General features: G+C 31.3%; 3 protein-coding genes across 3 annotated transcripts; 1 reads left to right on the top strand and 2 right to left on the bottom strand.

Annotated features, from left to right (window-relative positions):
* Window positions 1-5,844: 5,844 nt before the first annotated feature.
* LOC25486456 (probable LRR receptor-like serine/threonine-protein kinase At3g47570) lies at window positions 5,845-8,859 on the top strand. The gene is made up of 3 exons (XM_039830494.1): window positions 5,845-7,782; window positions 7,882-8,250; window positions 8,414-8,859. Exons 1-3 carry the CDS (start codon window positions 6,015-6,017, stop codon window positions 8,431-8,433), a joined length of 2,157 nt encoding a protein of 718 aa, XP_039686428.1. The 5' UTR covers window positions 5,845-6,014; the 3' UTR covers window positions 8,434-8,859.
* A 2,227-nt stretch (window positions 8,860-11,086) lies between these two features.
* Window positions 11,087-16,745, bottom strand: LOC25486454 (acidic endochitinase). The gene is made up of 2 exons (XM_024776213.2): window positions 16,146-16,745; window positions 11,087-11,844 (listed from the first exon to the last, which is right to left on the bottom strand). Exons 1-2 carry the CDS (start codon window positions 16,664-16,666, stop codon window positions 11,367-11,369), a joined length of 999 nt encoding a protein of 332 aa, XP_024631981.1. The 5' UTR covers window positions 16,667-16,745; the 3' UTR covers window positions 11,087-11,366.
* Window positions 16,746-22,670: 5,925 nt separating this feature from the next.
* LOC25486452 (acidic endochitinase SE2) lies at window positions 22,671-26,695 on the bottom strand. The gene is made up of 2 exons (XM_013608030.3): window positions 26,160-26,695; window positions 22,671-23,157 (listed from the first exon to the last, which is right to left on the bottom strand). The coding sequence occupies exons 1-2, from the start codon at window positions 26,675-26,677 to the stop codon at window positions 22,683-22,685; spliced, it is 993 nt and encodes a 330-aa protein (XP_013463484.2). The 5' UTR covers window positions 26,678-26,695; the 3' UTR covers window positions 22,671-22,682.
* Between the last annotated feature and the right edge of the window lie 1,143 nt (window positions 26,696-27,838).

Below are 27,838 nucleotides of genomic sequence, written 5' to 3'. Positions count from 1 at the left end.
CTAATTATATATTGTCATACTTTTGGTTTTCTTTGGCAACTTTTGAAGTCTTGGATAGGTGTGTATTAAGTGGATACTCAACATGTTATGGATCATTTTCATCAATTCATATATGCTGCAGGAGGCCACATTTCTCGTCGTTCATTCCTTCACATGATTTGGCTATGTTGTATTTGGGTTCTATGGAACGGAAGACACCATCGGTTGTTTTCTAATATTGTTACATCAACTGTGCAACTGATGGAAAAGGTAAAAATGACTACTCTTTCATGGTTGAAAGCTAAAAATGTTTGCTTTCCCTTTGGTTACCTTATGTGGTGGCAGCAACCCCTTGTCTGTTTGAAGAGTGGTTGACCGTTGTTTCCATCTTTTTTGATTTTTAAGAATTTGATGGTGTAATTTTGTTCCGCTTCTTTTTGCACTCCTTGTGCTAGAGAGCAGAATCCTTATTTATTAATTTTATTAGGTCTGCAACAACTTAACCTAATAATTCCCCTTTAAAATGCTGAATTAGGTTTGCAGCAATTTAACCTAACAAATTCCATCTAAAATGCAACGCACCAATTTAACCTAACAAATTCCCTCTAAAATGCAGCAATCCCTAATATTTCTCCTCACTGATGAGCTTTTCATTCCTATCTTATTGTGTCATCGTTTGTATATATCTATTGTTTCTGTAGACTCTTTTTTTTTTGACAAGTTGTTGTACACTTATTTAATACGTTTACAAACATAATACCCTAATTTTCATGCAAACTTGGGTACCCTAATTTCCATGCAAACTCGGATATATATAGAAAACCCTAAACCATGTTTCTCTAAAAAAAAAAAAAAACCCTAAACCATGGTAAATTACACAGACAGCAGAAGAATCATATATTTTGGTATTTTGATTTTTGAAAATGGAAGGACGTGACCTTATAACTTTCCTCTCATACCACTGCTTAACTGGTATTCTAATTTAACATGCATTTTATCAATATGCTTATTTTTTTGAGAATTGGAATATCCTTTTTTGCATTTTTTGTTTTTAGTTTGAGATGTTTACACCAATTTTGGCAGTCTTCCTATTTAGCTTTGTCGCAATTTCTTGTTCTATTATCTAAGGATTCAGACTGTGTCGTGTAATGTCATGTTTTTTGAACTTAATCTGAATTTTGTTTCGTTCAAAACCTTATTCTGTTGTTAGCTTTTATTTCCTATGCATACTTTTATTATATCTTTCTTTGCAAGCAAAGTTGTGCAACTGTGAATGAGTTTTGAGGCGAGAATCACATTTCCTATACCCTAAACCCTATTTATATATTGCATTTTATTATTGGTTTGTCAATCCCATAATAATAAACCCGTGCGACATACGGGTCAACAATCTAATTTTGTGTTAATACATATCTCATTTTGGCTTGTTAAAAAAAATTGAAATAGCGTAACTTTTATTTAAAAAAGGAGAATAGAAAATAAAAACGAAATATGTGTGTGTTAAAAGGGAAGAAAAGCCCTAGTTGCGGAACGTGAATTGCAATTGTGCAAGTGAGTGGCGTGAAATTACGCAACCACCAAGAGAGTGTACGACAAAGAGGAAGAAGCTTTGGGTATCGGCGACAAAAGTGTGTTCGGCAAATGACTTTCGTTTCATCTGAAATTTGAGTATGTTATTTTTCTTAGACCATGTGCAATGGTTAAAAATTTTCAATACCCTTCAACATCCATTTTTTCAATTCCCAACACTCCACATCATTTTCTCTCTCATAATTTAACACCCATTCAATTTTTACATCTCCAATGGTTTTTTCATTCAACACTCTATCCCACCATCTTTTATTTCTTATTCTTATTTAATTTTATATTTTTGTTTTTATAATTACCTAAAATTATCAATTATAATTAAATTAAAATAATACAATTAACTATTTATTTTTTAGTTTTTTTGCAAAAACAAAATTTTGTAATTGTTGGTTGGGAAATTGATTTGTGTGTTGATAATTGTTGAGATTTTGGTAGCTAAATGGATAATCAGAAGAATTTTGGGTGTTGAATTGATTATTATTGGGATCCATTTCACTAAACAAAGACTAAAACTTCAAAATAAATGCAAATAATAAGATTAAGAGAGTGAAAAATTTGGTTTTTTTTTTTCTGTGTCCAAATCAAATGATCCAAGTCTCTATTTGTAGAGAAAAAAAATCACGAATTTTGGTAAAAAAAATAAAAAATAAAAAATAAATTTGCAATGAAATAATTGAGTCCAAATTATTAAGAAGATAAAAATCCAAGCAGCCAATCAGGAAGCACCACGTGTCCCTACTTTATGCAAAAAATCTTCTCTCTTCGCGTCCAACTTCAACCCACGCGCCCTGTCGGCGCGTGTAGCACACGCGCCAAAAAGAACCAACAGAAACGCGACACGTGGTATACGGTGCAGACTTTCAACATGTTGAAATGGTTCATCATCTCTTTCATCCACATCATTTTCAACAACCCCTTCTCCAATAGTTTCAATAGATGAAAATGGCTTTCAATAACCCCATTGTGGGTGGTCTTAGTGAGTGGGTAGGTAGCTTTCTTTGGGTTCTCTTTTTCTAGTTTGTGAATCTGAGTGCTCTCTAAAGATAGAATTACTACCAAAAAATATTGAGTGGAAAAAAAATAATTTTGTAAAAATCTAAACAAATATCTTTGAACATTTGAAAATATTAATTTTTATATAATAAATTGTGAAATTATGTTTTTTTTACATGTTTAACTTGTATTTTTAAGATAAAATTTTATTTTGTGGGTTTCTCAAACAATGTCCTTATGACATTTGTTAGTATTCCACAATAGAGACATCCACTTTTAGGTACATAAATGAGTCACACGTGTTATCATCAGTAATTTTTTATTTTTAATAGTACTATCTAATAAGCACTTAATCCCTTCAACCAAACATCTCGCACAAATTTCTTGAACGAGACTCGTTAATCATATATCAATAACTCAATATCATTATATTTTAATATTCCAATATTAAAAAAATGTGGGTCCCACGTAAGATTGAAATGTTTCATTGGGAGCTTAATCGCATTAGTACTCATATTTTTTTTTTCAATAAGGAGGTACAAAGTCTTAAATGGAGATATCCCAAGTATTTGGGTAAAAAGATCCCACCCATCTCCACCCGCTTGGTGCCCTTTGTTTGAAAGACTTCTGTTTATGTGGTTTGAAGATCAGTTTCTCAGACGTGTCGAGCAAGTTGAATTGGTTGGATAAAGAGAATTGATCAGTTAAAAAATACGTAGAATGACATTGATAAAGAGAATTGATGATAAAGGTCAAGGTGATGAAAATTCTGATCAGAGAGAAAGAGATTTTTGAAAATGAAACAAATTGATTGTTGTTGTGATTTTGTTCGATATTTGAAGGTTACGGGCGATGAATGTTAAGGGAAGAGAAATAGAAAAAGAGATCTAAAAGTGAACAATTGGTTTTGACATTGCTATTGTTATTAGACGATAGTATAAGTGATAAATTTCTTTAAGAGTGAGGCTATAAAAAATTATAATTCTCCCATTTCAACGATTGAGGTCCTATTCAGTTCAAGGAATTAGTCAATCTTCATAACAGGTGGCCTATAAAGGAAAATTTGGTGCGTTGAGGCATCATCCTGGTCGACGCTCAACTGTTCGTGTCCGGTTGTGGCAATAATGAAACGGAAGATCATCTCTTAATTCATTGTCCTATTTTCGGTGTGCTTTGGCATCATGTCAAAACTTGGATTGGTTTGAATTTTGTGGAACACCGACATATTTTGGATCATTTTACTCAGTTTGCTTATTCCACGGGAAGCTTTAAACCCCGTCGGTCGTTTTTGCTGCTTGTCTGATTATGTAGCGTTTATGTGTTTTTGAATGAAAGAAATCACAGTTTGTTCTCTAATAAGGCTAAATCTTTTAGGCAGCTTTTGGAAAAAAAATCCAAATTACTACGTTACATTGGCTGAAAGCTAAAAATGTGTATTTTCCTTTTAGGTACCATATGTGGTGGCAGCAACCTCTTGTCTGTTTGGGCATTGGTCGACTTCTTTTTATCTGTAATTATTCAGGATACTTTGTATACTCTTGTTTTGCTCTTCTTTACACACCTTGTACCAGAGAGTAGTTATGTTTTTCCTTGTGGTAATATATCTCATTTTTTATTGTAAAAAAAAAAAATTAGTCTCTACAGATACACACACGTAAGTACACCAAAAAAAAAAAAGGTACACATAAAATATATCTTTATAACACCAAAAAAAATAAATGTGTGTGTAGCTATCTGAGAGGTCTAAACTCAACCCATCCGTGACGCTAAGCCAAATTGGAGATAAGTGTCGCATCATCAGCATTATCTTTATTAAGAAACGATTGTCATGTTTTCTACCCCAAATGAAACGATTGTCATGTTGAAATGGTAGTATTTGCTTTATCATAGAAACATCGTCAAGAACGTATTAAGAGGGACAAGATTAAGGATCATAGTCATACATTTATTAAAATTTGATTATTATTTAAAACTAATTTTCCCTTATTATTTGAATCGATAGCAGCAAATTATCCATGTGGAGTATCATCAATTTTGACCTAAAATCAAGTTTAGTTACTCTATTAGTTTTTGGGTCCCCTCCAAATTGTTTTTTCTTATTTTATACTTAAATAAGTAATTTTTACAATTTTCTTAGTATGTTTAGTTTGTTTTTGTGATTTCGTAGTCTTTGCACGACTTTGTTTGTTTTGACTTACTGCTTTTGTGCGATGTGATTTTTGATTTCCCGTCTTAGTGCTCATTTACTTGATTTAGATTGAAAGATAATTTGCTTTGAACATGTATAATTAATAAATGACTTTTGCATCAAAAATTATCGAAAGGTGATTAATTATCTCCCATGTGCCGTGCTTCTGATCTGTCTGTTCGTTCAAATGACTTGACTTGCACTTTGAAAGATATTTTCTTTAATTTTCTCTTCCCACACCAATATTTAAATGCATGTTCCTTCTCTATTCCCACATAATAACTATAGAACACAAACAAAACTAAATACATAAACCACTTTCTGCTAAACCAAAATGAAGTCTTTTTCTTTGTTGTCACCTCCACTTTTATACCTTCATCTCCTTTTTTTGCTTACCTTCAATTTAATGTGGTTTGGTCCAAACAAAATTAGGGCAGTGGCTGCAATAGGAAACCAAACTGATCATTTGGCATTGCTCAAATTCAAAGAATCAATTTCTAGTGACCCATACAAAGCTCTTGAATCTTGGAATTCTTCCATCCATTTCTGCAAGTGGCATGGAATCACATGCAGCCCCATGCATGAACGAGTTACAGAGTTGAGCCTAAAAAGATATCAGTTACATGGATCTTTATCTCCCCATGTTTGCAATCTCACTTTTCTGAAAACTCTCGACATTGGAGACAACAACTTCTTTGGAGAAATTCCACAGGAGTTGGGTCAGTTGCTACATTTGCAGCAACTTTTTCTCAGCAATAATTCTTTTGTAGGTGAGATTCCTACAAACCTGACATATTGTTCTAATCTCAAATTATTGTTTTTGAGTGGGAACCATCTCATTGGTAAAATACCAACTGAAATCGGCTCTTTGAAAAAACTTCAAGCCATGACTGTTGCGCATAACAATTTAACTGGAGGAATCCCTTCATTCATAGGAAATCTTTCATGCTTAACACGTCTATCAGCTGCTCTTAACAATTTTGAGGGAGATATTCCACAAGAAATATGTTGCCGCAAACACTTGACATTTTTAGCTTTGGGTGAGAACAATTTTTCCGGTAAGATTCCATCTTGTCTTTATAACATCTCATCACTTATTTCCCTTGCGGTGGAACAAAATAACTTTCTCGGCTCTTTTCCACCCAACATCTTCCACACCCTCCCCAATCTTAAAATATTTGATTTTGCAGGAAATCAATTCTCAGGTCCAATCCCTTTTTCGATTGCAAACGCTTCTGCCCTACAAATATTAGACTTATCAGAAAACATGAATTTGGTTGGACAAGTTCCAAGTCTAGGGAATTTACAAGACCTTTCCATTCTAAATTTGGAAGAAAACAATTTAGGTGATAATTCAACTATGGATTTAGAGTTTTTAAAATATTTGACAAATTGCAGTAAACTACACAAGTTTTCGATATCTTATAATAATTTTGGAGGTCATTTGCCAAATTCCATAGGGAATTTATCCACTGAACTTAAACAACTATATATGGGGGGTAATCAGATATCAGGAAAAATTCCTGCAGAATTAGGAAGTGTAGTTGGCTTAATTCTCTTGACCATGGAGTCTAACTGCTTTGAAGGAACTATTCCAACTACATTTGGGAAGTTAAAAAATATGCAGAGATTACATTTGGAGGAAAACAAGTTGTCAGGAGATATTCCACCCTTCATAGGCAATCTCAGTCAATTGTATGATTTAGAATTAGATCATAATATGTTTCAAGGAATTATTCCTCCAAGCTTAGGAAACTGTCAAAATTTACAATATCTAGATCTGTCTCATAATAAGCTTAGAGGAACCATACCTGTAGAGGTTTTAAATCTTTTTTCTTTATCAATCTTATTGAACTTGTCACATAACTCTTTGAGTGGTACCTTACCAAGAGAAGTGAGTATGTTAAAAAATATTGAAGAATTAGATGTCTCTGAGAATCATCTATCTGGTGATATTCCGAGAGAAATTGGTGAATGTATAAGCTTAGAATATATTCATTTGCAAAGGAACTCCTTCAACGGAACAATACCGTCCTCTTTGGCTTCTCTCAAAGGTCTTCGATATTTAGACCTTTCAAGAAATCAATTGTCTGGATCAATTCCTGATGGTATGCAAAATATCTCATTTTTGGAATATTTGAATGTTTCTTTTAACATGTTGGAAGGAGAGGTACCGACAAATGGTGTATTTGGAAATGCAACCCAAATAGAAGTGATTGGAAACAAAAAGCTTTGTGGAGGTATTTCCCACCTGCATCTACCACCATGCCCTATCAAGGGTAGGAAACATGCAAAACAACACAAGTTCAGGTTGATAGCAGTGATAGTTAGTGTGGTTTCTTTTATTCTCATACTTTCATTTATCATCACTATCTACATGATGAGGAAGAGAAATCAAAAGAGATCTTTTGATTCACCAACAATTGATCAACTAGCTAAGGTTTCATACCAAGAATTACACGTAGGAACCGATGGATTCTCAGATAGAAACATGATCGGATCAGGAAGTTTTGGTTCCGTATACAGAGGAAATATTGTTTCAGAAGATAATGTTGTTGCAGTTAAAGTCTTGAACCTCCATAAAAAGGGAGCTCACAAGAGTTTCGTTGTTGAATGTAACGCACTCAAAAATATTAGACACCGAAATTTGGTTAGGGTTTTAACATGTTGTTCTAGCACAAATTACAAAGGTCAAGAATTTAAAGCTCTAGTTTTTGAATACATGAAAAATGGAAGCTTAGAACAGTGGTTACATCCTGAGACTTTGAATGCAAATCCTCCAACAACATTGAACCTTGGTCATAGATTAAACATCATCATCGATGTTGCTTCTGCATTGCATTACCTTCATCGAGAATGTGAGCAGTTAATCCTTCATTGTGATCTAAAGCCAAGCAATGTCCTTCTTGATGATGACATGGTTGCTCATGTGAGTGATTTTGGCATAGCAAGACTTGTCTCAACCATTTCCGGTACCTCTAATAAGAATACTAGTACGATCGGAATAAAAGGAACAGTTGGTTATGCTCCATCGGGTATGTTTTAAATTCTTGAATCTTGCTTTGTTTTTTTAATTCTTCATATTTTTTTTTAATTCTTCATATATATATAACACATTTTGTTACATATTTTAGAGTATGGGATGGGTTCAGAAGTATCCACTTATGGTGACATGTATAGCTTTGGAATCCTTATGCTGGAAATGCTTACCGGAAGAAGACCCACCGATGAACTTTTTAAAGACGGTCAAAATCTACATAACTTTGTTACAATTTCATTTCCTTGCAATCTTATAAAGATTTTGGATCCACATCTTTTACCAAGAGCTGAAGATGGAGCACGAGAAGATGGAAATCATGAGATTCTTCTTCCAACTGTAGAGGAGTGCTTAGTTTCCCTTTTTAGGATTGGACTTTTTTGTTCATTGGAATCACCAAAAGAAAGAATGAATATTGTGGATGTCACTAGAGAGCTTACCACAATCCAGAAGGTCTTTCTAGATGGTGAGATGAACTGATATTCTTATAAGTTTATTTCGATCATAACCAACGCATTAATTGCTTATGGAATTAGAATTTTATTTTAATCATCTTGTTGTTGTGCATTTCAAAATTCCCAAACTACAAAATATAATGGTAATAATAACCTTCTTGATTTTAATTTCAGGTCTTGAACAAAATTTCTAAGTCATTTGTGGAAAGAGAAGTTATGCAGCATAATGTACTTTGCTAAGAAAATGAATGGTCAGCTGGAATCACATGTGGCAATGCTTAGTATACTAGTTGCTATAAATAAACAATGTTTTCTGTATTGCTTTCTAATTAAATGATGTGAGAATTGATAATTCTCCCATATTTATCGTTATTCTCATCTGAATTGTCATTATAGTTAATTCAATGGGTGTCGATTTAATCAAATCTTTATTAAAATGTGTTTAATTCATAAGTATATTAAACTTTGTTTGCCCAAATAAAACAACAATCAATTCATGTGAAATGATTTTACTTCTTAGTATATTACCAGATATGAATGAGTTACTTCCTTGACTGTTAGAATCAAACTCAATTTTAATCCCTAGAGTCAATCTTGTTAATCATAAAAAATAGTAGATTACTATACGTAAGCATACATACCTGAATTTATAATCCGATATGGTTGATGTGATATATCTTTCTAGATCAATACACATATATTCTCAGTGAGAGAACCTTTATCGTTATTGTCTCTATCTCCTTGTGATGATGGGATGTCAATAAGAAGAGCAAACTACTAGTTATAAAGACAAGTAAAAGTAAAAAACAGTGAGAGAAAGAGAGAGAACATACGAAAATTTGTTTACTTAATTCGGTCAAATACTGACCTAGTCTGGGTAGAGAGCAGCCCTCCGTTCCACTATAATGATGACTAACTTTATGAAAGAATCAAAGGGTTGCAAGAATCAGTTTTAAAACCTAATTCTACCCAAAGTCCCGAATCTCTTCCTGTAACCAAGAGACTCAATCCTAATAGTGTTTCTTCAAGGTGAATCAATGATGATTTAATGGATAGGTAACTGATTTATTGGAAAAGATGGGAGGAAAATAAATTTGACAGTAACTGATTAAAGTTTGTCAGCTCATTACCCTTTATGTAGTTTTGTTACTTATAAAGTTGTCAAAACGGGCGGCCCGGCCCGTTTAGGCCCGGCCTGGCCGAGCCAAGGGCTTTTAAGGGCCGGGCTAAAAAGCCTGGTTTGAATATGGGCTGGAAAATAGAGCCCGAGCCCGGCCCTTTGCGGGCTCCTGGGCTAACGGGCCAGCCCAGACCTGTTTTTTTTCCTTTTTTTCTTCATTATTTAAGGACTGAAAACATAATAATATAAATGTACACAAAATTTATAGTTAACAAAAGATAAATGAAATTTGGTCAAGAGAATAACAATTATCCATAGTAACATTAACACAATTGTACACTAAAAAGTATATTTATTAAATTCATTTGCTAATCAGTATAGTTACTATATATAATTTTTGTAGGGAACAACATAGTCAATATATTGTCTTGGAAGATCCACATATATGATATAATTAATTAATTAGCCAATACATGTAAAAATAAATTAAAAAAAGAAAGAAAGATAAAGGGTACTAACTTGAGTTGACAGTGAGGAAAAGAAATCACAATGCAACCATAAGCAAAAGGGTTTCAAAAGTGGGGAATAAAAACATAACATTTTTAACATTATAGGAGAACAAGAGTTAAGAAACAATGATGAAACACGACCACTTTGATTTTTGTTTTTCCTTCATTTTATACAATATTTAGAAGTGAGAATGACTTAAATACCAAATGAACATAACTATTTGGATTGTCCGTCCAGTCCAGTGTAAAAAATAACCTTTTTTTTTTTGCGGACTGCGGGCTTTTTCGGGCCGGGCTAAAAAGCCCTAAAAAAATTCAGGCTGCTATTTATCGGCCCAAACCCTACATTTTATTCAGGCTTTCGGGCCGGCCTGTAAGGCCCGACCCATTTTGACAGCTCTAGTTACTTAGATAATTTTTCTAAGTAGTTTTGTCTTTTGTTTGTGTTTGTTTGGGATATCTATTTAGAGTTTGCTCTCTAGTTGTTAGAATCATCATAGTTGGATGATTATTTGATGATTGTTAGTTCCTAGAGATTTATGAAGACATTGATTGTAACCATTACTTTGATGATGGAAGTTGTTTTTGGCTGGTATCCCTTGATTTTTATTCTCTCACGTTGGGAGGAGTTTTCCACCTTAAAATTATGGTGTTCTCATTTATAGCTTTTACTCCTTTTTATTGTTGTTGTTGGTTCTGCCGATTGTTCATGTTCCCCAAAAAGAGATAATTTAAGCTTCCGCATATTTTGCATTGCGCACCCTGATCCCAACACAAGCAGGAGCAGAAAATGGTAGAAGAAAAAGGAACCAACTTGTAGTGAGTTAAAGAGATGAAAAAGACAATATTGGAAATATGAATTTGGACATTTATAAATGGGTTAATGGTGCTTTACCCCCTGTAATATAGGTCATTTTTAGTTTTCTTCCCTGTAAATTTTTTTTTTTTATTTACCCCCCTGTAAACTTTTTTTTTTTTTTGGAATACCCCCTTAATAGGTCATAAAAAATATTTTACAGGGGGGAAACAAAAAATGACCTATATTACAGGGGGTAAAACACCATTAACCTTTTATAAATAAGAGAAGCCAAGGAAACAAGACATGGAATATGTGTGATGAAACTTCTTTGTCTCTATGTGATTCTCGTCCCTCTCTTCTATTCTTCTTATTTTATTCCTTTTGTTACCTATTACTCTCTATCAAGCTATAATGCTTAATTGAGTGAATCAATGAAATCTTATTCACATTTTCATTCCAATTAAGTAGAACCATTACACAAACACAATGTTTCACTCCACAACCGAAGTACAAACACCACCCTCCCTAAATAGCAAACCCAACCAAAAGGTGGTACATTAAGGCAAACTCAAAGAAATGTTGAGCAAACAAATAAACCCATCAGCGCTTAGCAAAAACCACAGAAAACTAACACAACTTCTGCAGCTAAAAATGGGTTAAAGATCACGATCCTTAGGTTTGGATGATAACAAAGCTAATTTAATTCAGAAACATGACGTTCAAAGATGCCGAGACAAACCTTTCTATTGCCTTGAAAACTTGCGTCACAAATTGAAGAGCATGCCGTTTAACATGCTCTTCTATTTGTTTGTCGTAACTATTTTCATCATCATGAAACCTATCCCAAATCACAATTCCTCCATAGTTATAAGATTGTATAATGTGAGGAAGAACATTAGAAAGGTGATAATAATCTTGTGGTATGTAACCACTACTAGGAGCTGCAGTAGCTGATCCTAGAAGTCCCATGAAAACATTATTATCTAGTTGAACTAACCATGTCCAAGAATTCCATGATCGTGTGAGCAATGTATCATTGAAGTTTGTTTGATCATATTGACAATTAGGGTTATTGTAGAATTTAACAATTGCATAATCAAAAGAGCCAGATTTGATAGCTTTGTCAAGGTATTGATCTGGAATAATACATTGGGATGCAACAGCTATATAAAAGTACCTAGAAGAGATATAATTAGTTAGTAATGAGAGAGTTAAACAATGAAAATATAAGAAAGTTGATCATTTTATATTTAAATTAAGTCTTAGATTTGGTATATTTGTCTGCCGCATGTTATATATTTATTTTTTAAATATCAAGAAAACATCAATTAATATTTTTCTACTAATATATCTTCATTGTATGTTCTCACCTAGCTGTTGGAATTAATATTATAATTCATCAATACAAGAGATGTTCAATAGCAAAGATTATGACGACAATCGTAAGAGTACTTGGCAGCTTTTGTTGCATTGGCAAACTTAAAATATTCTCAAAATGCATGATTGAAAAATATATTAGGGTTAAATATGTTTTTATTCCATATAAATACTGAGAATCCCGTTTTTAATCTTTACAAAATAAAATTTATATTTTTTGATCCATGTAAATAATTTAGTCTTTATAAATATGTTCTTAAACTAGATTCAATTATTAGATTAAGTGAAGAACATATTCTTAACATGCTCTCTCAACACTAGATTTTTCTTCACACTATCTTCCAACAATTTAAAAATTCTGAAAATTAATTTTCAGAAATTAAAAAAATCGAAAAAATATAAAAAAAGCTCAGATATTTTTTTTTTAAATTCTGTAATTCATTTATTGAATGTTAGAATTTTTTTTTTTAAAAAAAAATGAAAAAAAAATTTGTTCAGAATTTTCCATAATTTTATTTCAAAATATTTTCAAAAACCTTATTTTCCAGAATTTTATTTTCTTAGAAAATAAAAAAAAACTTTAATTTCAAAATATTTTTTTTAGGATTTTTATTTTATTTTTCAGAATATCTTATTTTATTATGAAATTAAAAAATATATTCTTATCTTAGTTTCCAAAATTTTATTTTTATTGAAATAATTTTTTTTCGAAAAAAAAAATTCTAACATTCAGTAAATGAATTACAGAATTTAAAAGAAAATTATCTGATTTTTTTTTATATTTTTTCGATTTTTTTAATTTCTGAAAATTAATTTTCAGAATTTTTAAATTGTTGAAAGATAGTGTGAATAAAAATCTAGTGTTGAGAGAACATGTTAAGAATATATTCTTCACTTAATCTAATCATTGAATCTAACTTTTCCATAAAGAAAAAGGATTAACCTTTCTCATGTAAACACACACCTTAAAAATATCATTCTTCATCCAAAATTGAGAGTGAGTACCCTGACCCATAGGTAGGTCCGTCTCTAATAAAGTAGAGACTTTTTATTTTGCACCATTGTGATGCAAAGATTCTCTCTCAGCATGCTATGATTTTATCATGTACGTTTTGGTGCAAGATGAGCAGAGAGCTATCAAATCAATTTGCTTTTTTGTCATTCATGTTTTCGATGCATGAGGAGTAGAGGAGGGCTAATAATTGAGCATTTGTTTGGTAAAAGAAAACTTTCTTACTCACTAATATACTACACCCTCGGTTTCTACTCTCTCCGTTTCTAATTATAAACAATTGAACTATTTGTAAAAATTTTAAACTCTCAATTTTTGGAGGTTATATTAAATATTATTTTTTGTGTAATTAATATTTCATACACCACTAAATGCTTGATAATGATAATGTAGTAAAAAAAATAGTAGTGATATATGTACAATCTTTTGATACAATTTTTATAACAACTTTGGTTTTCTTTTTTTTGATTGGTCAAAAATATTAGAGAGAGAAAAATGAAGAGAAAGAATAAAAAGATAATGTGAGTATGAGAGAGAAAATTATCAAAAAATTGTTAAAAAATAATTGTACAAATATCATTTCTCGAAAAGAAATATTTGATCTTTCATTTGTTCAATATTTTTAACATGTCAAATTTTTTTTAAGCTAAAGACGAATATGTGGTAACCATTTTGACACCCTAATACACTACAAAGATTTTTAATTGAAATACAAATTTTGCACTCCTAATTTAAGGTTTTGGATTCACCATTCACCCTTCAAATGCAATTTTTCTTTCTTTTTTTTTTTTAAAAGAAAATACAATTTTTGAATTCCTCCACAAGTCTTCTCTTTTTTTCAAATGTTCGTTCTTCTTTCAAAATCCTACCCTACATTCCCTTTCAAACTTGCAAACAAAGTTTAAGAGTTCATAAAATTAATTTGGGAATATTAACCGTAAACTAAATAGGGTTCATAAACAAAAACATAGATAATCTACATTAGGGGTGTTCGCGGTGCGATTTGGTTCAGTTTTGAGCATAAAAGTTATCCAAACTTTGAGATAAAAAAACATGCGGTTTGGTTTGGTTCGGTTGATTTTTAAAAAGTCATCCAAACCAATGCGGCTTGGATTGGTTCGGTTTGTGCAGTTTATCGCGAGATAAAAAAAATATTACGTTAACTCTAATGTTGCCAACTTGTTACAAAATAAACATAGGACATTTTATTATGTTGTTTATATGATAAAATATTAGGTAAAATTTATATCAAAATAGGTAAAATTAAGAAGAAACATAAGCATGAAACAAATTATTTGGAAGTAAAGAAAACAAATTCATCACTGGAAATGAATTGAAAGAGATGGAAAGGAATTATAATCGAACCTCTGATGGTGCAATAATGGAAAAAATGAATCAAAAGAGATTATTCTTGAGCTATGTAATTGGGCTAGTACATGTTTAAGTAATATTCATTATTCTTGCGGTTTGGTTTGGTTTGGCTCGGTTGCTGAGATGCAAACCACAAACCAAACCGAACCGCGCAGGAAAAAGTCATTCGAATTCATCCGAATCAAGTGCGGTTTTTTGCAGTTTTGATTTGGATTGATTTGGTTTGCAGTTTTTTTATTAGGTTGGTTCGATTTTGAACACTCTTAATCTACATAAATCAATAATAATAATAAATCTCAATAAATCAAACAAGAAGACCCGCTTTAATACCCCTTGTTGGAATCAATTTAATAATTCATCAATACAAGACATACTCAATAACAAATATTATGACGATACTTATACTCTAGTGTTGAAGTCAAATAAATATATGAGCATCTATAAATTTTAGGATCTAGACAAGTTGATCTTAAACGATATAAGAATACCTAACTTCATGTTGAAAGTCTTTCAGCATCAACGATGATAGTCTTGACGAGGTTTGTGGTTCTTCCTAAATTCGAACTCTTAATTCCTTTAGACACATTTTAGAGATGTGGGAGAAGAGACAATATGACGTGTATGTTGGCACCATAATCTATATATAGAGTTGATGGCCAATTACGGTTTCATTATTCCAAAATTGATCATCTTGACTTTCACTCATACTGAGCTGGTATCAATTAATTAAATGTATAATTAATTATCTATTTAAAAATCTATATAGTTTTATTATTCAATTAAGACTTCTAATTAATAAATTGTTAATATATTATTAGTATAAAAATATTGGTAACTAAACATCATCGAAATATAATTAAATAATAAAATATTTTAACACTTACTACTCCACTAATTATGTAGTAATATTAACACTTTGATTAAAGAATTATATACATAGGATAGGATTTGTCTAACCTAAAAAGGCTTAACTGTGTATTTGTTCAATGTAAATATAATTTCCAAAAACTTTTATTTTGATCTCACTATTTGTTTTGTTTTAAAAATAACTCCAATGATTACTCTCCATAGTGCGCAAAGATACTTGATTTATCCAAAAAGAAAAATATTGATCTAACTCATTTTGAGTGACGCAGAAGTCCACCTAATTTCTGCATCACCTTTTAAATAATTTTACAAATCTTTTAAAAATAAATTCAAGGAAACCTGAGCAAACATTATTTTGCATTATGACCTTTCTTCCTCTCTCTGACACTTAAAATAACTTCTCTCAAACCTAACCTCAAACCACAAAAAACCAAAATGAATGAAAAATACTAACAACAAAATTTGAATAGGGGCAATAACTTGAAAAGGAAATCGAAACCCTCATTTGACATAAACATGGTGAATGAGTCACTCAAACAAAGAATAAACAATTTTGGATTTTGAATTTGTGGATTTCTTCAAATTTTATTTTAGAAAATTATTTAAGGATAAGTGAAAAATTAGGTGGACTGTCACATCATTAAATAGTAGCCAAATAAGCATTTTAAAACAAAATAAAATAAAATTAAGGAGTGACCAAATTAATGTTTTTTGGCTTAAAATCAATCTACCCTATATTTATAAGGATTAAAAGCATAATTAAGTCATCTTAATAAATACTTATTTATGAACATATACATAGTATTAAACATTTTGACATTTCTAATTAAAGAAAAAAAGAGCAAAATTACCTGTAATTTTGTCGTACGTAGAGAAGATACTTAGCAAAGAACTCCCATTGATCTGAACCTCCTTGAATATCCAAACTAATACCATTTAAAGTAACACTTCCAAGTGGACCAAATTGACCATTAAGGAAGTTAGTAAATAGATAATTAGCTACATTTTTAGCATCCTCTAATGAACCAAGAGAGTAGGTTTCATTTTCATAGGCACCTCCAAGGGAAAGAAAAACTTTCACACCTTTTTGTTGACAATGAATTATTTCAGGTTCAAGATTTGTGCAAGGGTTTTTGTCATTGCAATGACCTATGAAGTTTAACTTTGGGATTCTTCTTCCTTCTTGAAAGATATTGAGGAATGATAAGAGTACAATCTTGTAAAAACCAGTGTCACAAGTTGATTTCAAAGTGCTTTCTTCTATGTTTTGACCCCAATAGACAACCATATTGCCACCATTTGATGATGATATAGTGAAGGGGGATGTTGTTAAGACTAAGAAAAGGGTCAATGCTTGTCTTTTGGAAACCATATTGCGGTTATTGTGTTGTGTGTAAGATAGTTTGATTACTTTGGATCCCTTGAGAAACCCTAATATAAAGGTCTTAGGATAAGGTTATATTGTACGATATAATTAAGACACATAATATTGAGGAATTAATCATTTAGTCCCTGAATAGGACTTTAGTCCAAGAATGTAGAGAAATTGCAAAACAGTTTTTGAATGTAGACTCTATTAGTCAATTTTAGTGATTAAAGTGACTAACAAAATCTACATTTAGGGTCTAAATTGACTAACAAAATCTACATTCAAGGATTATTTTGCAATTTATTTGCGTTTAGGACTAAAATGACGACTTCTATGATCTAGGGGTGGGAATAGGCGAGGCCGCTCTTCAGGAGCCTATGACCCAACGTACTTAAAGCTCGGCTCGGCCTAACTCCTTTATTAAATAGGTAAGACTCAAGCTTTTTAAAAAGTTTATTAATTTAAATAGGCTAGGTTAAGGCTTATAGAAAAACCTACTAGACCTATCAGGCCATATTAATAAGCCAGGCTTAAGCTTTAATTTATTCAACTAGGCTCGATCTATTTAAGCAAAGCCCAACTCGATCCGACTCATTTCCATCTTTTCTTTTAAGTTATTCAAAGACTAATCTGACTAATCTCCTTTAATATTCCTTCTTATCTAACTTGTAAATAAAAAGTACTTTTTTTCTTGACCAAGTCAATAGGTAAACATTAATTAATCTTTAACGTACAGTTTCCAGCTTTCCAGCCTATCCAAACAAAGTGGACTTTTTGGGATACTTTATTTTTCTTCAAAAAAAAATCAATTCCAAAAACTACATTGATTCTCACAAAAATTGTCGTAATGAATTATGATTCTTACTAATGACACTCCCTCTGCAATTTATAAAATTTAAAATATAATTACAATCTCCAAACTACACATTAGAAACATTTGTTAACATTTTTATATTAAAAATAAAAAGTGACAATGTTTTTGCATCAATTATTTGTAGGGTCGTGGTCTCGTGGAACAAGTTTTTTTCAGTCCAGTCTTGTTTTATTTTCTTCATTTTATATAAAATATGACATTATGAGACAAATAGTGTACCGTGTAATAGTAAGTACTCTTTCCTTGTTGGTTGGGAGAAGAGTGATTGCACGTTAGATCACTGACTTCCGGTCCCCGGATTGAGACGGGTAGTACGTAACATGCAGTAAATAATTTATGATTCCCTCGGTTGAGAATCGCTATTGACACATTTGATAGGGCTGAAAAACACATATAAAAAACGAAAATACTCTTGCAGCAGTTAACTACCGAAGTTTAAAATCGGCTGCAGTTAATTATCGAAGTTTCTTCGACAGTTCCGACCAAAAAAGGAAAAAAAAAAAAAAACCTCAGCACTTAAATGCCGAAGAACTAACTCATCGATTTTTTTTTTCGTGAATCATTTTCTGATTATACTTAAACTTGATATTGTTACTTTACGCTATTAGATACACAGTCTATGTGATTAACTGTGAATGAGAATAATACAAAGTGCAGATAGAAAATTACACCGTTTATCCAAATTAAAATATGGTTTTAGTTCCTGCAAATATGCCTCGTTTTGGTTTTAGTCTCTGGTAAAAAAAAATTTGTTTTTGGTCCCTGCAAAATTTTTTGTTTTTTAAAATAGTCCCTGAGGGACTATTTTAAAAAACAAAAAATTCTGCAGGGACTTTTTTTAAAAACAAAATATTTTGCAGGGATTAAAAACTACAAAATTGGTTCAGTTATAATGTGTCCCGTATGCAAGTCTATCACAAAAGTGGGGTCAGGGACTATTTTCAAAAACAAAAAATTTTGCAGGGACCAAAAACAATTTTTTTTTTACCAGAGACTAAAACCAAAACGAGACATATTTGCAGGGACTAAAATCATATTTTAACCTAAAATATCAATTGTTTCAGCATTTTTATATCTGCCAAACCTGTTCCATACAACCCATACTATTGATTAGCCGAGCAATAAATTTGAAGGCAACGTAGTAACGAAGTTATTTTAACATGTCATTTCTCGGCTAATCAATCATATTGTCCATAGTTCAATAGAGTTATTTTAACATGCTGTTTGGTTTTTAAAAAAAAAAAAAAGAATGCTGTTGACACATGTGTTTAAGCTGAAATACACCAATAAATGATCAAAATATCCCCTCGGCAGTTAACTGCTGAAATCCAGTTATATTCATCGGCAATTAAGAGCCGAGATCTCTTAAGTGCCGATCACATTTTTATGTCTTAAATGGACATTTTTGGTTGCTCAAAGAGGAAAGTCAACACTCATTACCACACAAGGAAGAGGATCAACGCATTAATGGTGATAAAATATTTTTAAAGGAGCCATATCTTCCTCATTGAGTAATATTTTTGTCATTGATGGTGCAATATTTTTGCAAATAAAATGATGAGAATTGGTTGACCATATCTCTCAATTAATCTAGAAAATTTTATCATTATGTGTATCATTATATGTATCACTATAATACCCATATACTTCTACACAGTGTTCGCCACCCCACTGTAACTAAAAATTATTACTCACCTTTATATAATATAAAACAATAAACTAATATACTAATAATAATATATAATATTAAAATAATAAACTAATATATACTATTTTTTTAGGGATGATTTTATTTTTTTTAGCAACTAAAGTATAGTATTTTTTGGAAGTATTATTTAGTTCATTTGAATTTCACAACAATAATTGATTTTTTTTTTTTGACGTTAACAGTAATTGATTTGATAATGTTCTCAATTGTCTAAATTTTTTTAGAGGAATTGTCCAGTTTTATTTGCAATATATCCTTGTTGGAAAGTCGGGAATAATTTTTTGTAATGATAAAACAAATCACTTGCTCCTCTAAAAAAAAATTCACTTGGTTCGTATCCAGAAAAAATAATTGACTTGCTCAATTAAATATAGCATTTAACTTCAATAAAACTTTCTAATTGACCTTCTCACTATGTATAGTGCTAACAAAAAATCTTAAATCTTAATTACAATCAAATCAATGGGGCGGAATTAAAGCAAAATGCATTAATGGCTACAGGATGGAAGAAAATGGTCTACATGAGTGAAACTGAATTTCAGCAGTTAACTGCTGAGGTTTTCCTCGGTAATTAACTGCAGCCGGTTTTGGACTTCCTCGGCAGTTAACTGTCGAAGGACATTTTAGTATTTTACATGTGTTTTTCAGCCAAACAACATGTGTCAACATCAATACTCCCCTACGTTTTACACCATGTTTTTATTTTATTTTTGAGGAAACCATTTTTTGTTTTTGTGTTTCTTAACATAGCAAAATGAAATATATTAATAGAAATGCTAACAAGTGCCACATTTTTAGGGACTTGATAACAATTTTTTCTACACAAAAATTATCAATTGTTTCTATTTTAGAATCTTTAACAAGTTCTCTAATGACACTTTTCAAGAAGTCAAGCAAAACCGAAGGAACAAAAAACAAGACAGGCAAATAAACTACTAAATTATATGTCGTTTTATGATATTAATGAAATATTAATGTTACTTTTCATGTTAGTATATCTTTTCTCTCAAAAAAAAAAAATGTTAGTATATCTTTAGTTATTTATTACGCTCCCTTCTTTCAATTCTTTAATTTATCTTTACCATACAACTTATTAAGGACAATTTTGTAAAACATATCCATAAAAACAATCTAAAAATTGTTTATGCTTGATATTGGTGAGAAGATGGAAGCTGGAACATGACTGATAAATGGCGGGAGGAGATGAAAGTTGGAAATTTTTTGGTTGAAAAGTAACTTTTAATATTTTTTTTGTCTTTACCCATTTATTTGAAATCTATCTCTCATAATTATTTACTTTAGGTGTATAAAGTGTCAAGTTTTGGTTGGTTGTGACCAAATTGCAATTCTACTACTCTAAAACATAAATCCCACCATTTCTCCTTTAACAACATAAATAATTCCCACCAAAACAGGATGCTTCCTACTCCAAAACATAAATTCCCACCATTCCTTCCATCTATCTGTTGGAGAAGTTTTTCGGTTACAGTTTAACTGTTTTTTGCAAACCTGTTTGATGATTATTACTGGTTCGTTCAAATCTTTGATCGGTTTATTGACGTAATGTCGGTTTTCGTGCATGCCCGACCATAACCCATTATCGGCTTGGTAAGGGGTTCGGCTCTAGGCCGAATCGGTTGAACCGACCTGTCCCATTTTTAAAACACTCTTAATAAGTTCTATTGGGTAAAAATAGAGGGTTGTTGATAAGACAACTGACAAAACCATGTAGAGCATAAGACGAGTGAAATTTCAAAGTTCATCAATCTGACCAAGTTATCCTCATGATAATTGAATAAGAATATATCAAAATAATCATCTAGATATTTCAAAATGATAATCACATATTACATTTATAAACTATTTTTCAACATCTAGATATCACTAGACTCCAACCCGTTTGATGCATGTGTTTCTTAGATTTTCATATATAAGTATTAAATTGGTTGTATTATTACTTTTAGAGTTACATTCAAACTCATAAAAACAATTAAACTAAGTGATGATTAAGAGTGATCGATATGAACAACCTCAAAAAAGCAGATGAGCAATATTCAATTTGCATCAACAAAAATGAATATGGAAATCAAAGTCATAAATTAAATTCAGTGAAAGTAATGAAAGGTGAAAATCAACACAATAAAAATGACAAATCATAGAGAACATTGTTATCAAAAGGAAAAAATATACAAAAGTCTGCACCAAGAAATTGGTCTTAACTGCAAGGGTTATTAAATCTATAAAAAGGAACTGCTATGTGATAACTGGAAAAAAAAATAATGAAAAAGAATTACTATAAAAAAAAGGAACAGTTAATAATGAAAATGAACCACTATTAAAAAGAACCCGCTAGGGCGTTAGTGACTTTAATATTGTATATATATTTTAGAAGCAACATTATTTCAGCAAGAATGTTTGTGACTTAGTGGTAAAAGTTGAGAAGTACTCTCATGTGCTACCATGTTTGATTCCCTACAAAACTTTTTTTTTTTTTTATAAAAATTAATTAGACCGCCAAAATGGGTGGGATTATGGTTGATTGTGGACTATTTAATATTTAATATAATAAAGATAAAGATATTCTCATATGAAGAAAGTTTATTATATATTAGTCTCCATTTATAATACATATTTTAGGGATAACATTGGCAAAAATGTTCATTATTTACCTCCAAAGGACCAAATCTATCATTTTAGTTTCACAGAGTAAATTTGAACTTATTGCTGAACTTGATTAACGAAACAGAAAAATAACTTGAAGCCTAAGAAACAGAAAAATAACTAACTTCCTAGACAAGTAACTAACTAGTATTTGTTAAATAATAGTTTTAACTAATTCTATCAGTGACCAGTTCTTCTAATAGAAGTAAGCTTGATTGTTTCTTACTTACTTGTTGCCTGTCAACATTCTCCTGCCTCAATCGAAAAGATCACATTTGGAGGCTATGGTTTTCCGAAGTTTATGGAAGAGTTGGGCTCCATCAAAGGTGTGCGCCTTATCTTGACAACTTCTTCTAGATAGAATTCCTTCGAGATCAAACCTGTCCAGGAGAGGGATCATTATGTCTGTGGATTCGATGGACTGTTTAATGTGCTGGCAGCCCATGAAGAATTCGATTTCACATGTTTTTATACCATGGATTTGCGTTTTAGATTGGTAAGAAGATAAGTTGAAATCGCGCAAGTGAATATTATTCAAATTTCAAAGTGACTTCCGGTACATACATAAGATGCTTTAGTTCGCGTGGATTACATGAAAACCCAGGAAATCAAAGTGTAGCTAGATAGAGGTACTTAACATAAGTGATGCTCATTTTCTTAATCTCACAACCTATAGCCACCGTAAAGTTGTGGTAGATGTTCTAAGTTCTCTCTTATTCCATACTCATACATATATTATAGTGCATTGCGCAATCACTATCAATCTATGATATGATTTAATTCGGAAACATGGAGTTCAAAGCTGCCGAGATAGATCCAACTATTGCCTCAGAAACTTGTGTCACAAATCGAAGAACAGATCGTCTAACATACTCCTTTATCTGATTGCTGTAATCACTTCGAACATCATAACATCTATCCCAAAGCATAATTCCTCCATAGTTCGAAGTTGGTTTAATGGAAGGAAGAACCTTAGAAATGAGATCATCTGGTGGTATATAACCACCACTATGAGATGCATTAGGTGCCGCTGGTAGTCCCATGAAAACGGTATTATTTGGTAGAGATAAAGATGTCCAAGCATTCCATGATTGTAAAAGCAATGTAGCATTTGAGTTTATTTGATCATATTGACATGGAGGATTATTGTAGAATTGAACAAGTATATAATCAAACAAGCCAGTTTTGATAGCTTTGTCAAGGTAGTGATCTGGCATAACACACTGGGGTGCAGAAGACAAGTAAAAGTACCTATAAGTGATTTAATTAGTTAGCGAGAGAGTTAAAGCAATAACATGATAAGAGATAAATGCTATCAATACTTCTAACACTCTATGTATCAATTTCGATGAGCTAAATCTATAAGAGTTATGCTGCTTTGACTTTAAATGCCCCCTTCTTAAGTCGGCGATAAAATTGATCCCTTCAAATTAGTCGATTCTTCGATGAGATACTAAGTTTTATAAAAACTAAAATAAAAGAAAAACAAGTAAGTAATAAAAAAATAAAATAATAAGCGTGTGTTAGAAAAAAGAGTGGCTATATCATCCTCATCATAAGAATGAATACATTGATAGTCCTATCACAACATAACACTATCATACTTGGTCTTATATTAAGTGTTGGATATGGATACTTTTCTGTTTTGTTTTTGATCAATGATTCGGAATATTTGTCTGCATATTCTGTCATTTTCAAGGTGTGTGTTTACATGAGTAACCTTAAAGTTTTTCCACTATGGGAAAATTATGTTTTTACCCACATGTGGCAGTTGATCAGATTATTTTTGGTTTGTTGGAAGGGACAAACAGCTTATAATACACAATATTAAACTGAAGTTGGTATCACACCCCCTTTAATAAATTTTACTTTTACACCCAATAAATTATTTTGAATTCTGTTAATCTATTCGGTTCAACCACGTTAAATTAATTATTTTTTTTAGGGAAGAATTAATAAAAGTTCTTATTACCATTTTTTTGTGCACACAATGCGAAGCCTTAAAACTATTATTTTTGTTATCCTTCCTTATTTGTTTATTTCATAATTCTTAATTTCTCATCTTACATCTTACGCCAGCCTAAACTAAAGAGACTTCCATAAACTGGAATCTGAACTATAGCCAAATAAAAATAATTTAACTCTTCAAAAAATTTGATTCTAATTTCGTTTTTCCTCTGATGAGTATATTTGTAAAGTATGCTAAATGATGTACAATTTAACATTCTTCATTGTTACATTATTGTCAATTGCTACAATATTGTTAAAAAAAGTACGTCTAATTTTCTTTTGTTAGTTAAATTTAACATTCTTTTTATTAAGTTTATAGTTTATAATTTTATTCATAGGGTTATAGTTTAAAATGGATAGAAAGAAACATTTTTTTTGGTTACGTTGTAAAACTTAAATGAATAAAAGTTTGAACTAGAATGACTTAACAATTTATTTAACCACATTTTAATTAATGTCTTTATTACGTAAAGTGAGACGAAACTTCTAAGAGGGTGTTAATATACCGTTTTCATTCGGACTTCATAAAATTTGTATCCAATCAAATAGGTCCATAAGTATATAAGCTGTTAGCCCATTAAATAATTTACATTAAACTAAGACAAGGTGAGGTCCAAATTTTTGAAAATTTTGTAGAATCAAAAAGTAAAGTAAAGGTTACATGTAAAAGATCTGAACCATTGAATATTTATATTATTATATCTATAGTCAAAACACAACTTTCCCATGAAGGGAAAGCTTTAAGGTTACCCATGTGAAATGCCACCCATTTTCAAATATTGAGAATGAAATGTTTGTGCTCACAAGTTGGCTAGTCATGGTCATGTTATTACAAATGTTGTCTGGTGGGATTATTTATCTGTTTTACTTAGGCATGATTTTTACAGGGACAAACATGGTCTTCCGAATTTTAGATTCCCTTAGAGTGTGTTTGGATGAGGTAATTGAAAAATTATAAAGAATTTAAAATTATAGATAATTTAAATAATTCAATTAAATTACTTTCATTTCTCAATTCTTTTGTTTAGATGGAGTAATAAAAAAAATTCATTGTCATCATTTTTGGGCAACTTTTATAAGTTTTATTTTTTTGGGCCAAATTTGAAAAATGAAATTAGGGGTCAATTTGCAAATTTAAATTTTTTTGGGGTCAAATTATAATTTTTGAAAAATTTGAGGGGTCAATTTGCAATTTTTTATAAATTTATTGGGGTCAAATTGAAAATTTGGGGACCAAAATGCAAAATTTAAAAAAATATAGCAATGAAGAATTTTGAAATTCTTAACTTTTAGGTGTCATTTGAAATTCTCTAAATTTAACTTGAACAAATATTTCATAAATTTCCATCATTTTGAAAATCCTTCAAATTATTATCCAAAAATGGAATTCACCTCAAAATATTTGAATTCCTTTAAAACATTACATTCTCTCAAAACATTCCCTCATCCTAACACACTCTTAGTTTCCACTTTTGTTGTTATTTTTTAGGGTTTTGACCTAACCCCCCTCTTGTAATGTTTTCCCCCTTTTTTAATAAAATTTTAGAGCAAGCGATGGGGGATGAGAGCAACTATAGTGTGCCAATCTAGTTGGGATGTCTATCTTCTCCTTTATGCTTTCCTTACTCTCTTGATTGATTCATCTTAAAAAAAAACTAGTGGCTTAACGTAATAATTTCAATGGTTGAAAATTCTTTTTTAAAGTAGACTTTGTTGTCTCTTTTATAAAAATGACCAAATGGAGTATTAATTAATAAGAGTAATTTAGTAGATTAAACTCTTTTTTTCAAATGATGAATCAAGAGCAAAGAAAGGTATTAAGGAGAAGATTGGCATCCCAACCATGCTGATACCCCTAATCAACCCCCATCCAATACCCTTTTTTCCAAATAGTCTAACGAATGAAATTCACACACATCAAATGTTTAAAAATGAAGAATTACAAATTCAAACCCACATTTTAACATATCAAATATTCTTGCATAATATTTTTCCATTTAAATTGTATTGATGAGACTAGACTAAATTCATTTTTCATAGAACTTTTCGCACTTTCTAATTTTCCTAAAAACTGTGCGTAATCTTAAAAGGAAACTGTTAATTTGTTAAGGAAAATAAATATAACAACAATATCATAGAACTTGTGTAAACAATTCCTCAAAAATCTATAAGATATTCTAGTATTCAATATGAGACAGAAAGAGTACTAACATTTTTCATTCCAAAAAACAAAGTAAATTTACCTGTTTCGATGTCTTATATTGTGAAGATGTTTAACAAGGTCATCCCAATAAAGATTTGAACCATATATAATGGCAAAATCAATTCCATCTAAGGTAACACTTCCAAGTGGACCAGATTGACCACTAAGGAACTTAGCATTTAGATAATCAGCAACATTTTTAGCATCATCTGGTGAGCTAAGGGAGTAGTTTCTGGAATCACCTCCAAGGGAAAGAAAAACTTTGACACCTTTTTGTTGACAGTGTTTTATTTCGGGTTCGAGTTTTGTACAAGGGCTCCAGTCACCACAATGACCTGCAAAGTTCCAACTTGGGACTCTTCCTCCTCCAAAGACATTGAGGAAAGCTAAGAGTACAATCTTGAAATTACCAGTGTCACATGTTGATGTCAAGTTGCCATCTTCTAAGTTTTGTCCCCAGTAGATGGCAATATTGCCATCACTTGATGATGCTTTGATAGTGATGGAGAATATTGTTAAGATCAACAAAAGGATCAATGTTTGCATTTTTGAACTCATATTTTGCTCGTTTGATTACTTAAGATCGATTGAGCTATTCTTTTATATAAAGGTCTTATATATTATGGTAAGGTTATGTACTATATAAGACGTACATTATTCTACAAGCTAAAATTTATGTAACGTGATAAGTAAAAAAAAATGCTGGTATATACTAGAGTAATAACTTTCAAACAAAACTATACTTGCAGACTAGAGTTTAATCTGTTTAGGTCTTCTCTTCAGAATGATCTCAAGAGAGGTATTTATAGCCTTTTGTAGGCTTGTAATCACTTTTTACAGACAAAACGTGTTTTTACCATAACTATTCAGTGAAGGAGGTTGTAATCACTTTTTACAGACAAACCTTGACTATTTTGCTCAGCATGCATGCATTCTGGCTCCGTACGTCATAAGTGTGGAACATGACTCCACATGGTTAAAAGGGCAATATACAACTGGTTTATATGAAATTTGCTAACTAAAAAGGATGAATGGTACAATTTGACCCGCGTAAACTTGGATCCAGCTGTTCTGATTGTACGATTTTGACCCTGAAAAAAGGTTTTAAGTGAATACAGGCCGCTCTGCTCACCGAATATCGGTCGCTTCTCCCGCTTTCTCCAAACGCTCCACCTTGTAGCGTTGCGTCGTGTTTTGTGTTTTTTGGCTGCTCCGCACCGTGATAGCGCTGGTAGCGGCCGCTATTGACAACATAGCACTCACCCTTTAAAAAAATATTTGTCACTCATATAAAATGAGAAATTTCTTGACAATTATTTTTTTTTTACTTTTGATCCTTTTTTTTTATCACGTCTACAAAACTAGTTCGCCCTTTTTCAAATTGGAATTTTAGACGTACGAGGAACAAAATTTTTTTGGACTTTGAGATCTCTTAAATATAACGTTTGTTGCAACTTTGATCTCATTTCATTATTTTAGCCTTTAAAATGATAATTTTTGTCCTAACAGTTATTTTTTTTCTTTCTATTCTCCATCAGATTTTTTTGTATCTTTTCTATTCATAATTAAAATTGAGAATATATATAATTGATGGTAATATTGCGAGTTTGCAACCACTAGCTAGTTGATGTTTTTTCTTGTTAAATAAAAATTAATGGTGATCGTTTGATGCCACAGTCCTAAGCAGAAAAGATATTAATGCTCAAATAATACTGATAA

Source organism: Medicago truncatula, chromosome 2, assembly GCF_003473485.1.
Source record: "Medicago truncatula cultivar Jemalong A17 chromosome 2, MtrunA17r5.0-ANR, whole genome shotgun sequence".
Classification (NCBI taxonomy): Eukaryota; Viridiplantae; Streptophyta; class Magnoliopsida; order Fabales; family Fabaceae; genus Medicago; species Medicago truncatula.
This window is presented reverse-complemented; position numbering and strand designations above follow the sequence as displayed.

Excerpts from the sequence above, each read along its gene's own strand:
- LOC25486456 (XM_039830494.1), top strand. The coding sequence starts at position 6,015 with ATGAATTTGGTTGGACAAGTTCCAAGTCTAGGGAATTTACAAGACCTT. Across the intron at positions 7,783-7,881 it reads AGTTGGTTATGCTCCATCGG|AGTATGGGATGGGTTCAGAA; the intron begins GTATGTTTTAAA and ends TACATATTTTAG. Across the intron at positions 8,251-8,413 it reads CCAGAAGGTCTTTCTAGATG|GTCTTGAACAAAATTTCTAA; the intron begins GTGAGATGAACT and ends TTTTAATTTCAG.
- LOC25486454 (XM_024776213.2), bottom strand. The coding sequence starts at position 16,666 with ATGGTTTCCAAAAGACAAGCATTGACCCTTTTCTTAGTCTTAACAACA. Across the intron at positions 11,845-16,145 it reads TACGTACGACAAAATTACAG|GTACTTTTATATAGCTGTTG; the intron begins GTAATTTTGCTC and ends TATCTCTTCTAG.
- LOC25486452 (XM_013608030.3), bottom strand. The coding sequence starts at position 26,677 with ATGAGTTCAAAAATGCAAACATTGATCCTTTTGTTGATCTTAACAATA. Across the intron at positions 23,158-26,159 it reads AATATAAGACATCGAAACAG|GTACTTTTACTTGTCTTCTG; the intron begins GTAAATTTACTT and ends AATCACTTATAG.